Source organism: Lathyrus oleraceus, chromosome 4, assembly GCF_024323335.1.
Source record: "Lathyrus oleraceus cultivar Zhongwan6 chromosome 4, CAAS_Psat_ZW6_1.0, whole genome shotgun sequence".
Classification (NCBI taxonomy): domain Eukaryota; kingdom Viridiplantae; phylum Streptophyta; class Magnoliopsida; order Fabales; family Fabaceae; genus Lathyrus; species Lathyrus oleraceus.
The window spans coordinates 128,663,829-128,678,001 of NC_066582.1; the positions used below are offsets into that span (position 1 = coordinate 128,663,829).

Below are 14,173 nucleotides of genomic sequence, written 5' to 3' on the forward strand. Positions count from 1 at the left end.
GGAACATAAAATTATTGATCAAAATATTAAAAAATAATAAGAACAAATTTATTATTAATTCAAATAATTTTAAAAATAATATTAAAATAATAATATTATTTATATAAAAAATATAATATTGATTTAAATATTTTTATATATTAAAAATAATATAACCACCGATTTATTATCTCTTTAAAAAATAACAAACTATTTTAATTAAACAATTTAATTTTTTTTCTATTTATTATTACTATATTTTGAAAACAACAAGCACAGGTACTCTATTAGTTTAAAAAAATAGAGATAAACCATTCAACAAAACAGAGCAGAAGTGGTTCGTTGAGATGGCAGTTTACTCTGTTCTCGACGATGCCTCGGCGTTGGCCTCTCTTCCCGGTGACGTTGACGGTTACATCTCTATTTGCGGTTACGGCTCTCTCCTCTCCGGTAATCTCACTCCACGCTTTTCTTTTCACTAATTAGTAATTATCATCACTCTCTTAACTCTTAACATTATACAGAGAAAAGTGCTAGATCAACTTTTCCCAACCTAATTAACTTCCGAACCGCCAGATTAACCGGTTTCCGCCGTCTCTTCTCCTTCGTAGGAGCTTTCTTTTTCACTCACGGCATCGCCAACCTCAAAACTCAGGTCACTTCTCTTTTCCTTTTCTCTCCTCCATTGATCAGTGGAATTGGAAGATATCACAATTCCCAAAAGAAAAAAAAAGCTAGAAATGAAGTTTGAAGTATGCTGTTGTAATAACTTACTGGTTAATCAGTTAATTAACTGATTGAATGTTTGAGCTTTTTTTCTTTGCAGGAAATTGCTGCTCTCTCTGTTGAGCCTTACGAAGATGAAACCTTTATCACCACTGTTTTTGATATTAAGAAAACTGAGGTAATTTTTTGGCTAAGGTTTTAAAAAACGGTAGCGGCCGCGTTGCGTAAAGGCTTTTGCAATTTCGGTTTGTACAGTGTCGCGATACAGATTGCGGCCGTCGTGGTCTGTACACTTGTCAATACCATTTTGTGGCTGTTATACAATTTATCCATGATGCATCCAATCATTATTTTAATTTGTTATATTGGTTCCTAAAATGCTTTTAAAATTATCTAGTGATGAAATATGATTAGATGGAATCATATTTTTCTGTAAGACTATTAGTTGTTTTCGCTAATCAATTTTTTTTATATCCAATTAATTATGAAGACAGATTCCTGCGTTTATTCAAAGGGAGAGGGAATACAGATTTTTAGCTGTGAGTTTTCTTTTTCTACTTAAGAGTGAAAACATGAAATCTAATCCTACACATATCTGCTACAAGAGTTCCAACTTTAATTTGAAAATTATTGTTATTAATATTGTTTATTGTAGGTTGTGAAGACACAAGATATAAGGTTTTAGACGGAGGGAGGAGGAACAGACTTTTCTCTACGAATCTTCACTTATATTCAAATGTCTTAATGTTTTACAAAGAGGTCTGGTCCTTATATAGAGATAAGGTCAGACAAGAAAGGACAAGTAATTAAATGCAGTAATGAATACTATCAGGTCCCTAGGATAGTTTGATTACCCAAGAGAATAAACTTTTGAACTCCCCCATACACATTTAAATTTATTCCAACAAAACTCCCCCATAAATTTAAATGCTCTTCCGATCAATCATGCCCAACATCTTCTTGCCTCTATCGAACAGCTCCTTCGATAGTGGTTTGGTCAAAATGTCTGCTGCTTGATCCTTGCTTGCAACATGTTTTAGTTCGACACTTCCTTCCTTCACGTGTTCTCGAATGAAGTGGAAGCGGACGTCAATGTGCTTGCTCCTTTCGTGATTTACTGGATTCTTCGCCAGTTCGATAGCAGATTTGTTATCAACTCTTATCAATGTTGCGTCTTCCTGCTTCGATTCTATTTTGTTTAGCAATCTCCTCAGCCAAATTGCATGACACACGCACCAAGATGCTGCAACGTATTCAGCTTCACACGTCGAGAGAGTCACAATTGGCTGCTTCCTCGAAAGCCATGTGAAAGCAGTGTTTCCCATGAAGAAAACATAGCCTGAGGTGCTCTTTCGATCATCAACATCTCCGCACCAATCACTATCTGAGTATCCAGTCAGCTTGTACTCTTCTGCCTTCGAATAAAACATTCCAAGTGACACAGTTCCTTGGACGTATCGAAGAATTCTCTTTAAAACTTTCCAGTGAGCATAGACTGGTTCCTCCATGAATCGACTCACAATTCCCACACTTAGTGAGAGGTCAGGCCTTGTGCAAGTAAGGTATCGGAGGCTTCCAACCAAGCTTCGAAATTTGTTCGCTTCGACGCGTTCTCCCCTATCAAATTTCGACAGCTTTGCTCCAGGTTCCATTGGTGTCGAGATTGGATTGCAGCTATCCATGTTGAACCTCTTCAGAATATCTTTGGCATACTTTTCCTGAGAGACAAAAATGCCATCTTCTTCTTGTCGAACCTCCAGTCCAAGAAAATATTTCATCAGACCTAAGTCTGTCATCTCGAATTCCTGTGTCATTTCTCTTTTGAATTCTTCAATTAACTGTTTGTTGTTGCCCAGAAAAATCAGGTCATCGACGTAGAGGGCAACAAGCAGCAATCTTTCTCCAGCCTTCTTTACATATACAGCATGTTCATAAGGACATTGCTGAAAGCCATTTTCTTTGAAGTACGTGTCTATTCGAGTATTCCACGCTCTTGGCGCTTGCTTCAGCCCATAGAGTGCTTTCTTCAATCTCAGCACTTTGCCTTCGCTTTCGATCTTCATATATCCTGGTGGCTGTTCGACGTACACTTCTTCTTCGAGCACACCATTCAGGAACGCTGACTTGACATCCATCTGATGTATTGGCCATTTGTATTGAGCTGCATGTGAAATGAGTAATCGAATAGTTTCCATTCTGGCAACAGGCGCAAACACTTCATCATAATCAATTCCTGCTTTCTGCTTATAGCCTTTCGCTACCAGCCTTGCTTTGTATCTTTCGATCTCGCCTTCAGCATTCATCTTCTTCTTAAATACCCACTTCACGCCAATAGTCTGACTTCCTTTTGGTAACTCTGCTAGTTCCCAAGTATTGTTCTTTTCGATGGCTTTGATTTCTTCATCCATTGCATTCTTCCAGTTTCGATTTCTCATAGCTTCTTCGAAACTCACATCTTCAGTATCTGCCAGCAAGCATACAAGGTGTACCTCTTCTGTGTTTTCATACAGATCTTGCAGACTTCTTAATCTGGGTTGTGAAGGCTCATTTTCATCATCGGAATCTTCAGGTTCTATCGAAGTGTCTGTTGGCACAACAACTGGTGCTGCTTCTTCTTCTTCGACGAGAGCTTCAATCGAACTGCTCCAGTCCCATCTGCTTGCTTCATTTACTCGAACGTCCCTGCTTACAATCACCTTTTTGTTTATTGGGTCGAAAAGCCTATAGCCTTTCGATTTCTCATCATACCCAATAAGTATATACTTCTGACTCTTATCCTCCAGCTTCGTTCTCCTTTGATCAGGCACATGTGCATAAGCCACGCTTCCAAAAATTCTAAAATGAGACACAGTTGGCTTCTGTCCACTCCAGGCTTCTTGAGGTGTTATGTCTCCAAGCTTCGAGTGAGGACATCTATTCTGGACATAAACTGCACATTGTACAGCTTCTGCCCAAAATTCCTTCGACATGTTCTTGCTCTTCAGCATTGATCGAACCATATCAAGCACTGTTCGATTCTTCCTCTCAGCTACTCCATTTTGTTGAGGTGAGTATGCTGTGGTCAGAAATCTTCTTATGCCTTGTTCCTCACAGTACTTCATGAATGCTGTCGAAGTATATTCTCCTCCTCTGTCTGATCGAAGCGCTTTGATGCGTCTGTCAGTTGCATTTTCAACCATCACTTTAAACTTTCTAAATGTCTCGAATGCTTCAGACTTCTCCTTCAGAAAATACACCCAAGTCTTTCTCGAATAGTCATCGATGAAAGAAATGAAGTATTTCTTGCCACTGAATGATTCTGGAGTGATTGGTCCACATATGTCAGTGTGGATTAGTTCCAGAATTTGCTTTGCCTGATATTCTGCCTTCTTTTGAAAGGAAGTTCTGGTTTGCTTGCCAAAAACACAGTCTTCACAGAATTTTTCATCGAACTCCACGTTTGGTAGTCCATGCACCATATTCTTCTTCGACAGTCTTCTTAGTCCAGCCTGATGTAAGTGTCCAAAACGCAAGTGCCATAGGGATGCTTGGTCTTCGACATTAACATGCAAGCATTTCTCTCGAATGCTCTTCAGGTTCAGCTTATACATTCGATTCTTCCCCATTTCGACTAAGGCAACTAGACGTCCTGTCTTGTCCTTCAGCTGCAGGTTTCGATCCTCCATGAGTATCGAATACCCCTTCTCTGTTAGTTGTCCCAAACTCAAGATATTTGCTTTGAGATTTGGTACATAGTAGACTCCTTCGATTGATCCTACTACACCTTTTTTCTGTAAGAAACATATAGTTCCTTTTCCTTCGACCTTCACCTTCGAGGCATCTCCAAATGAGACGTGTCCATCTTCGACAGTCTTTAATTCTTTGAACAGGTGTTTGTGACCACACATGTGATTGCTTGCACCTGAGTCGAGGTACCACATTGTGTCACTCTCTGCATCTTCTTCCTTCTGCGCCATTAACAAGAATCCTTCATTCGATTTGGGTGCGAGAGGTCCCGAGTTCGATTCTGATTCTAGGGCAAATTTAGACGTTTCTTCAACTCTCCTCCTCGATCGACAGTCTCTTGCAAGATGTCCCATCTTTCCACAGTTGTGGCAACTGTAGGAATTGCAATCCTTCGCGTAATGCCCCTGTTTGTTGCACTTATAGCATTCGATACTGTTGTAATTTGTTCTTCCACCTCTTTGATTTCGACCTCTACCATGCCAGTTTTGTTGGCTAGATTGTCCTCTGTCGAAACTATAGTTTTGGTAGCTTCGACCGCCATCACGTCCTCCATGACCACGTCCTCTCCCTCTCCAGTTTTGAGAGAAGAGTGCCTTTTCATCTCTGCACGAATCTGCCTCTTCGATTGCCTCTTCTTTCTTTTTTATTTTTCGCTGCTCATGTGCTTCGAGCGACCCAGCAACCTCTTCGACAGTGATTGTCGAAAGGTCCTTTGCTTCCTCTATAGCGCACACAATGTTTTCGAACTTGTCCGTTAAAGATCTTAGAATCTTTTCGACAATTCGGCCCTCTGTCATTGCCTCTCCATTTCGACTCATCTGATTCGCCACTGTCTGCACGCGCGTAATATAGTCCGCTATGGACTCTGTCTTCTTCATCTTCATCCTCTCCATCTCCCCTCGAAGAGTTTGCAATCTAACTTGCTTTACTCTGTCTGCTCCTCTGTACGCTTTCTCTAAAGTGTCCCAGGCCCCCTTCGACGTGGTTGAACCAGCAATCTTTTCGAATGCTGATTCGTCCACTGCTCTGAACAACATGTATAATGCTGTTTTGTCTTTCGACCGCGTCTCTTTCAACGCCTTCGTCTGGGCGGCATTGAGACCTGTTGTGTTACCTGGATCTTCAAAGCCATCATTGGTGACTTCCCACGCATCCAATGAGCCCAGCAACGCTTTCATCTGGATGCTCCAATTCTCATAATTGGACTTCGTCAGCCGTGGCAACGGCATTTGACTGGTCAGGCTCGCCATGAGCTCTGATACCAATTTGAAGACACAAGATATAAGGTTTTAGACGGAGGGAGGAGGAACAGACTTTTCTCTACGAATCTTCACTTATATTCAAATGTCTTAATGTTTTACAAAGAGGTCTGGTCCTTATATAGAGATAAGGTCAGACAAGAAAGGACAAGTAATTAAATGCAGTAATGAATACTATCAGGTCCCTAGGATAGTTTGATTACCCAAGAGAATAAACTTTTGAACTCCCCCATACACATTTAAATTTATTCCAACAGGTTGTTCCTGAATCACTAGATGGAAAGCCCTTTACTAATCCAGCAGTAAGTTATGTTAATTCAAATCTTACATTTGTATATATCTATCTTCCTATTCATAACAGCTTAACTAAAGAGCTTTTTCTGCTAGCTTAAATTAATTGTAAGATAGGATGGTTTTATTCATTCGATGGTATTGTGTTGTCTTCAATGCAGGTCATTTGTGCATCTTACACTGACGAGGAATTCTTTAAATTTAAATGCTGTGGTAACTTTCCAACTAATTACTAGTTTATATATCCTTATTTCTATGAACCAGTGATTGACTTTAAGAAATAGTATATAACACACGCATCTTCCTTTTACAACCTGTCTGAACTAATTGTGTTAAGTGTTAAAGGAGTTGATGGTCTAGGGTTCAATCTCTAATAAAGATGTAAATATAATACTAATAATTACTCCTAGTCAATTCATTACATTTGCGATGGTGCTTCCAATCAGTTGTCAGAACAGTTTATAGATAATAATTGATAATACCTTACAAATGAGCTTCTGATTTTTAATTTTAATATTTTGCAGAGGGAAAGGAAACATATTTTCAACATTATGGAGAATATAATGTTCATAAGATTTGGCGGGATGACGTTTTACCATGCCGTGTTTATCTTCGACACTGGTCAGTAGTCTTCTAAGTTTCAGCTAATAGTACTAAATTTATTTGTCTGATGTTTATATATTTATCTTTAGGGGCTGCTAATGTAAGGTAACTTTTGTAAAACAAGTATGTTAATGAGCTACATTTCTATTGATTTTCTCAAGAACATTATTCTAAGGCTTGGGGGAGATCATTTAATTGTAACAGTCAACTTTGAATATGATTATTATTCTGAATTTGTACATGTTCATTGTCTATTCATGATTTGTTTTGTGATTGTAATTTGGAAGTAGTGTGGAAGGACTTGAATGTTGATTAGTCCTTAATCAAGAAAAAAGGACTGAACATCTCAGTTATCTTGCACAGGTGCACTTTATAAGTCATCTAGTTCTTCTAAGCTTTATTTTAGGATTGGAAACTGGATTAACTGTTGTAAGCCATCATCTTTTACATGATAAGAATGATTTTAGTGCATGAGCTTATGAGAACTTCCATAATCTGAACAAGTATTTTGTAAAATTAACTTATGGTAATGAATTATTGCAGTGTCCTAGCTGCAAAAAGCCTCGGCGATGAAGTTTACAATAACTTCTTGGACCATGCCTTCATTGCTGATCGCAAAACAACAATACGTCAGTACTTTGAGACAATAGGCACAGGTATCATGGAAGAAGAGCCACCTGAGTCATTAAAAACCCGTTACGGCGGTTGATCAAACCAATAGTCGACAACTTGTTGCCAAGGCGTTGGCTTATGAGGTTTTCATTTCTAAATTTGTTGTCCTCGTGTACTTTTCAAATGAGAAGTATAGATAATTGCATTCTTTTCATGGATCGCATCAGATATGCGTTCACTATTGATGTGTATCGTATACAGTCGATGCTTGGGGCAGTGTCCTAGCCCGAAAAGAAAATTATATATAGATTAAATATTGTGAACTTTTCTTATTGGTTGTAATAATGCAATATTGATATTGTTAAACTCAAACTAAGCATGAATTATCCATGAAAGAAGAAGAGAAACAATGGAGGAAGATTTCCATTACTCTAAAAACTAACTATTACAAAGAGAGAGTTGTTTCTTATATAACAAGTAAACGAGCTATAGCTTGGAATAATTGAGTTCTAACATTTTTTTTACAAAAATAACTCATTTTTTAAGGAAATTCCTAAAATACCCCTGATTTCAAAAAAATTCTCAAACTACCCCACTTTTAGGAAGAGGCGTCAATTCAATTGGCGATTCCTCTTAAAAATTGAATGGAGGCGCCAATTGGATTGGTTATGGCATGTGCCCTAACCAATCCAATTGGCGCCCATGTGTATTACTTGAGAGGAGGCGCCAATTGGATTGACACCTCAGTATAAAATGCAATTTTTTTTTGCTAAATGGTCTACGTGATACATAAATTTGAAATAGGACCAATTGATATTAATAAAATTATCCGTTTACACAAAAAAGCCTAATAGTGATGACCGGGATCACCTAACCGACCTCCGGTCCCACATCCCCTAGCTATCCTAACTCATGGCCCTGACCCGCGTTGATGATTCACCACTGGTGTTTGAGCATCTGAGGGGCCAGGAGCGTCACTACCAACTATAGAAGATGGTCTGTTTAGGTAGTCAGACAATTCAGCATAGTCTTCAGTATATATTGAGGGTGTACTGCCATAACTGAGTTCATGACCCATGCCAGAGTAGTTGGATTGTGGTTGACTCATTGGTGGGCGACCGGGACGGTTGAAGGGAGACATGAGTGTGAATGATGCGTCGAGGAAAGGTTAGAAAGGTTGTTGGGGTGTTTGGTAGAGATAGGGTTGTTGGATGTTTTGGTTTTGTGAGGTTTGGGCTTCTTGGCTATGGTAGGAGGAGGGGCGGTTAGTGTTGAATGATCGTTGGGTGTTCTGGCTAAGGCGACTTTGGTAGGGTGATGTGGTGGGTGCGAAACGATGTTGGGTCTCAGGTTGATGGTCAATTTGTTGGTGGTGGTATGTGTAACACCCTTCTAAAATACCCCAAATAATTAATTAAAATAACAATATATCAATCAGAGTAATTATGCAGTTCAAGGGTGTCACACAACACTTCACACCATGCACCATAATAACAGTCATGCTCTTTTTATTAAAACAAAATATAAAGCATTTGCACAATACGCAGCGGATAGAGATCAACTCAATCATGTCAAAACATGTAACACATTACATGAAAACTGGTTCGACAACCAACAACAAAACAATTAAAACATCCCATCCCGATGTTACATCTATCAGAGCATGACCCACTAAGGAGACTACACTAGACTCCAAGCACTAGCTCCTACTCAATCACTGCTCGTTACCTGAAAAATAGTTGTAAGGGTGAGTTCCTCAATCGATATAATAAGCATTATAAAATATCATGTAATGCTAAGTAATTAAACACACTTCATCACCCTAATCATAACACACACATTCGGTAACGGCACATCAGCTCAAACATCATACTCAACAGTAACATATAGCATATGTATAATCTCAAATCATACTCAACATCAACAACACAACACACAACACACGTATAATACTGGAATACATCCATTCATATTATACGCCATACATACATTATGCAATGAGACTCCATGCATGCGGTACCGACTATTCTTGAACATATAGTTCAAGCTCACCGATCAAACCCAGATACGGCTACCAAGCTCACTAGTCCCACTCATTTGAGACCTAGTGACTCACTCACCAATTCCTCACCATGGGAATTAGCTACCACCCCAAGGGCTATGCTATGCACGCTAATCACCTAGCATGCAAACATCAACAACAATCAACAATGATCTACTCACTAATTCCTCACCATGGGAATTAGCTACCACCATAAAGGCCACAATATGCATGCTAATTCACCTAGCAATGCAACATCATCAACAATGATCCACAATGGACATATGCTCACACTCTAAGCCATAAAACAGTCCATTCACAATACATGCATAATATATACATTCACAACATTATGCATTTTTCACACATCATCAACATATTTATCACATAAGCATATCATGTCATGCCAAATAATCAACCACAGTATTAGCACACTCTACTAATACCCCTACTGCTCAAAACAACGGGAAAAGATCCCTACTATATCACACACCGATATAGGCCAACCTTCAAACATGTACACAACATTTAAAATATCCATTTTTCCACTTTTTAACAGTGTTAACCGGTTAACGCCCTGGGTTAACCGGTTAACGCAGCACAAAACACACTTTCTGGCCAAACGCAACAGTGTTAACCGGTTAACGCCCTGGGTTAACCGGTTAACGCAGACAGAACAGCAATATTTTCACAATACATAACAGTGTTAACCGGTTAACGCCCTGGGTTAACCGGTTAACGCAAGCAAAACAGCAATACCTCACAATTCCTAACAATGTTAACCGGTTAACACCCTGGGTTAACCGGTTAACGCAAGACAGAAAGCTGTTCCTGCGCTAACACGAAGCAGAATGCAGAATTCTCCGCATTTTCCGCCGTTAGAGGGCTTCCGGACCTCCGATTCCGATTCCGTAAAAAGCTACACGTCCAGCAAATTACGACACACACAATTATCGATTCAATTACAGTTTTCACTCAACTTATTCATCACAATTTCTCAGCATTCCAAATCCCAATTAGGGTCAATTCAACGGTTTATCACTACCCATTACATGCTAACCCATAATACCCATTAAACGACGATAAACCCCCCTTACCTGAGTTAATCCGGCGAATCTTTAAGCTTCAAGCTTTTCCTTCTTCAACCTTCTTCTCCTGCTCTGCCTCTTTGCCCTTTTTCCACTTTCTGCCGCTTCTCTGTTTTCACGTGAAAACCCTCTTTACCAAAAATGAAACTCTTTTCTTATTTCCAATTTATATATATTTTCCAATAATTATTATTCCAATAATAATAATAATAATCCAATAATTCCAATTATTTAATTAAATTAATAAATATAATATTAACTTAAATTAAATAATTATCTTATTTTTATTGGGGTGTTACAACTCTCCCCCACTAAAAGAGTTTTCGTCCTCGAAAACATACCTCAAGCGAATAACTCCGGATCAAACTGTCTCAATTTTTTTCTAGCTGGGGTTCTTCCAGTTTTGAACTATTTTATTAATACTAATTAATGAAATAAATTTTTATTTAGATTTAGAAATTCTATTGTATTCCAGTGGTGTAATATATTCCATGTATATATAATCTTGAAAAAAAGAAAAGCTATTTGAATCAAACAAATATTGAAATTGTTGCCATCTTGATATCCCGGGAATCCAGATAATTGGAAACGGATTACTATTCCAAACTTAATTATTTTGAATATTTATATTCAATTTAATCAAATTAAATTTTGGAATACTAAAAAGATTCTTTCTTTTTATTTATTAGTTACCGGGATTCTGAAAAGAATCGGAAATCTCAAAATGAAAATAAGAAGAATAAAAATTGCGTTGCTTTTTCATTATTTCAGATTGATTGGAACCAATACAAAGAGAATCGATTTAGATGAAATGTGGACGCCATGGAATTGACATTCCATATATATCCATAGATCGATATCCATATATCCATATGAAAAGAAAATGATAGATTGGTTCCTCCATATTCACTCTTTTTTTTTTTAGTAAAACATTCTATTTTTATCCTTCCTACCGTAATAGATAATATAGTAGAAACAAATAGATTTTATTTCTTTCTACTATATGGATTTAATAGAATTCTGCTGGTTGTAACCTTCTTTCATTTTATTTTAAAGAATAAAATTCATTAGTCGTCCAATAACACGTAACAATAATAGCAGTAGAGACATATCCAAGAATGACTGACCTATTCATAAAAACGTTCCTTTATTCATTATTCATTTAGTCTTCTTTTTTTTATATTATCTGGCTGGGGGGTGGAGCACAACTTCACACCAAAGCACAATCTAGTTGACAGACAACTGCCAACTTGATTATTTTTTTATGCCAGTAGGTGTTCCAAAGGTAGGCTTTGAAGTTCCTGGCGATGATGAAGCTTCTTGGATTGACTTATACCATCAACTTTTTTTCGACAGACTACTTTTTTTAGGTCAAGAGGTTGAGAGTGAAATATCAAATCAAGTTTGTGGTATGATGATATATCTCAGTTTAGAGAACAAGTACAAAAATTTGTATCTGTTTATAAATTCTCCAGGCGGAGAGGTTTTATCTGGATTGGCCATTTTTGATATTATGCAATTTGTAGAAGCAGAAGTACAGACAGTATGCGTAGGATTAGCCGCTTCAATGGCATCTTTGATTTTGCTAGGAGGCGAAATTACCAAACGTCTAGCATTCCCTCACGCTTGGCGCCAATGATTCTTATTTGTAGAAAAAAAAAAGAAGACTATGCCTACGCCAATATGAAGTAAAAAAAGCATGGCACTCTGAGTTCGATATGCAAAAATAATTTTTTTTTTTCAAAACAATTCGATTATATATCGAAAGAGTAGTAGGAAAAAGGGGTATTTAGGATTTTATCTGATCTATTAGAGCCTCTGTTTAGTGTCACGATTTTTTTTACTTATTTGAAAAAAAAAAAAGAAACTTTGGGATTGCTGAATCAAAAACTAGACGAAATAAGAGAGCAACGGAATCATCATAGTCTTTAAAATTTAAAAAATATTCTCAAAAAAAGAAAGCTGGTTATTGGATTCTTTCCTGATCTGGGTCTGATCGACCTGGTATTTTTTTTTTTTATTTCTTCAATGAAAGGTAAAAAAAATGAAAAATTGAAAGTAGAGCCGTATGCTATATAACAAATCGCTTGCCTGTACGGCTTTAAATTGAAGTTCTTTTGGATAGCCCTTTTTTAAGTCAAGATTCAGAAAAACCTTATTATACTCTCAGGGTAATGATCCATCAACCTGCTAGTTCTACTTATGATGGACAATCGGGAGAATGTATGCTGGAAGCACACGAATTACTGTCAATTCGACAAACGATGACAAATATTTATTGCCAAAGAACACGCAAGCCTTCCTGGCAGATATCTAAAGACCTGGACAGGGATTTTTTTATGTCAGCAGAAGAAGCCCAAGCCTACGGAATTATTGATACAATAGCAGATTCTTGTTCTTGGTAAATCTAAAATTTCCCTATGTCCTATTTATTAGAAATATTTCTATTAGGAATATTTCTGTCCTGTTTATTCCTAATAAACACCGAATTTGCTTTCAAACAATTTTATTTCTGTCCCCAATATTTTTTTGCTCTTTCCAATTCATGTATTTATTAGGAATATTTGATTTATTCCTAAACCTCTATGCTGTTTATTCCTAATAAATACATGAATTGATGTTGTCTTTTATCTTTTTAATCGTCTTAACAACCAGATTTAATAGAGTCGAATAAATTCTAAATTGAAATTATTGGGTTAGGATTGATCGAAACCAGCTCATTATGTATATGATTCACCATGCCAACTAGAAAACAACTTATTAGAAACACAAGACAGCCAATCCGGACTGTAACAAAATCTCCCGCTCTTCGGGGATGCCCTCAACGCCGAGGAACATGTACTAGGGTGTATGTGCGACTCGTTTAGATCATATACTCAAATTAAAAAATCAATTCTATTAATAAGAATTGTATATATATAATTCTATTGTGTATAAAATTTATGGTTTCTCAATTGGTGCAAACCAAATCACCTTAATTTGTAATTTAAGATGAAAAGTATTTTCCCATTGGTAATAAAATAGTTATCCATTAAGCGGGAAAAATCCTATTTGAAAGAAAGACAAATTATGCCATAAATTTAGCAATAACGGACTAAGAGGGTCAACTACCCAGCTAATATTCATACTTAAATACCGTTACTGTATAGCTAGATTTCATTGTGAAAGACCTATTACTAGATATTTCATGGGTAGAGCCCAGAAGTGTGAACTGTACAAGTTCACAATAACATTGATTGAATAAAGATTCAATGAAGGAAGGGGCTCCGGTGTATAGAGAGGACCTCACCGTTTAACAAGTAATCATAGAAACGATGGAACCCACTATTTCTTTGTTTATTTCTTATTTACTATGGTTTTTGGAATACCTAGTATCAATAGAAGTTATTATTTAGAGTTGAAATACTTAGACTTAGAAAAAACAAAAAAATAGTGGTTGGGAAGGTTATAGTAGCAAAAGCCATTGGAATTTTTATTTTATACATTGGAAGAATCCATGTTGTTAGTAATATACTAGAAAGGATAAAAGAATAACTGAAAGAAAAAAATCAAAATAGTTATTCATCAAAGTCTCATTTATCCAATGACCAGAACTAAACGAGGATCCATCGCTTAAGACTCCTTCATCTGGCTCTCAAGTTCCCAAGTCACATTGCCACCTGCTGGTCCTCCCCAAGCTACCTTCACCAAGGCAATCTCTTTACCCCGCAACTGCTTCAACTCTCGATCCTCGATCCTCATAGGTGATGTTTCAACAGTCAGGTTATCTCTCACCTGTACATCATCTACTTGGACCACATGCGTCGGATCATGAATGTACCTCCTCAACTGAGACACATGAAAAACCT

General features: G+C 37.3%; 2 protein-coding genes across 4 annotated transcripts; both read left to right on the forward strand.

The window, feature by feature from the left end:
- The first annotated feature begins 250 nt into the window (after nucleotides 1-250).
- LOC127074012 (uncharacterized) lies at nucleotides 251-7,568 on the forward strand. 3 transcript variants are annotated; one of them, XM_051015266.1, is made up of 8 exons: nucleotides 258-429; nucleotides 504-634; nucleotides 806-883; nucleotides 1,200-1,244; nucleotides 5,948-5,992; nucleotides 6,143-6,194; nucleotides 6,506-6,602; nucleotides 7,128-7,568. In XM_051015266.1, the coding sequence occupies exons 1-8, from the start codon at nucleotides 327-329 to the stop codon at nucleotides 7,291-7,293; spliced, it is 717 nt and encodes a 238-aa protein (XP_050871223.1). In that variant the 5' UTR covers nucleotides 258-326; the 3' UTR covers nucleotides 7,294-7,568. The 3 variants fall into 3 exon arrangements, with proteins under 3 accessions (XP_050871224.1, XP_050871223.1, XP_050871226.1); XM_051015267.1 differs by lacking the exon at nucleotides 5,948-5,992 and having other exon boundaries at nucleotides 251-429; XM_051015269.1 differs by lacking the exons at nucleotides 1,200-1,244; nucleotides 5,948-5,992.
- A 3,122-nt stretch (nucleotides 7,569-10,690) lies between these two features.
- Nucleotides 10,691-13,736, forward strand: LOC127074013 (ATP-dependent Clp protease proteolytic subunit). The gene is made up of 2 exons (XM_051015270.1): nucleotides 10,691-11,954; nucleotides 12,496-13,736. The coding sequence occupies exons 1-2, from the start codon at nucleotides 11,590-11,592 to the stop codon at nucleotides 12,728-12,730; spliced, it is 600 nt and encodes a 199-aa protein (XP_050871227.1). The 5' UTR covers nucleotides 10,691-11,589; the 3' UTR covers nucleotides 12,731-13,736.
- Nucleotides 13,737-14,173: the final 437 nt, after the last annotated feature.

Excerpts from the sequence above, each read along its gene's own strand:
- LOC127074012 (XM_051015266.1), top strand. The coding sequence starts at position 327 with ATGGCAGTTTACTCTGTTCTCGACGATGCCTCGGCGTTGGCCTCTCTT. Across the intron at positions 635-805 it reads TCGCCAACCTCAAAACTCAG|GAAATTGCTGCTCTCTCTGT; the intron begins GTCACTTCTCTT and ends TTTTCTTTGCAG. Across the intron at positions 6,195-6,505 it reads CTTTAAATTTAAATGCTGTG|AGGGAAAGGAAACATATTTT; the intron begins GTAACTTTCCAA and ends AATATTTTGCAG.
- LOC127074013 (XM_051015270.1), top strand. The coding sequence starts at position 11,590 with ATGCCAGTAGGTGTTCCAAAGGTAGGCTTTGAAGTTCCTGGCGATGAT. Across the intron at positions 11,955-12,495 it reads CTAGCATTCCCTCACGCTTG|GGTAATGATCCATCAACCTG; the intron begins GCGCCAATGATT and ends TTATACTCTCAG.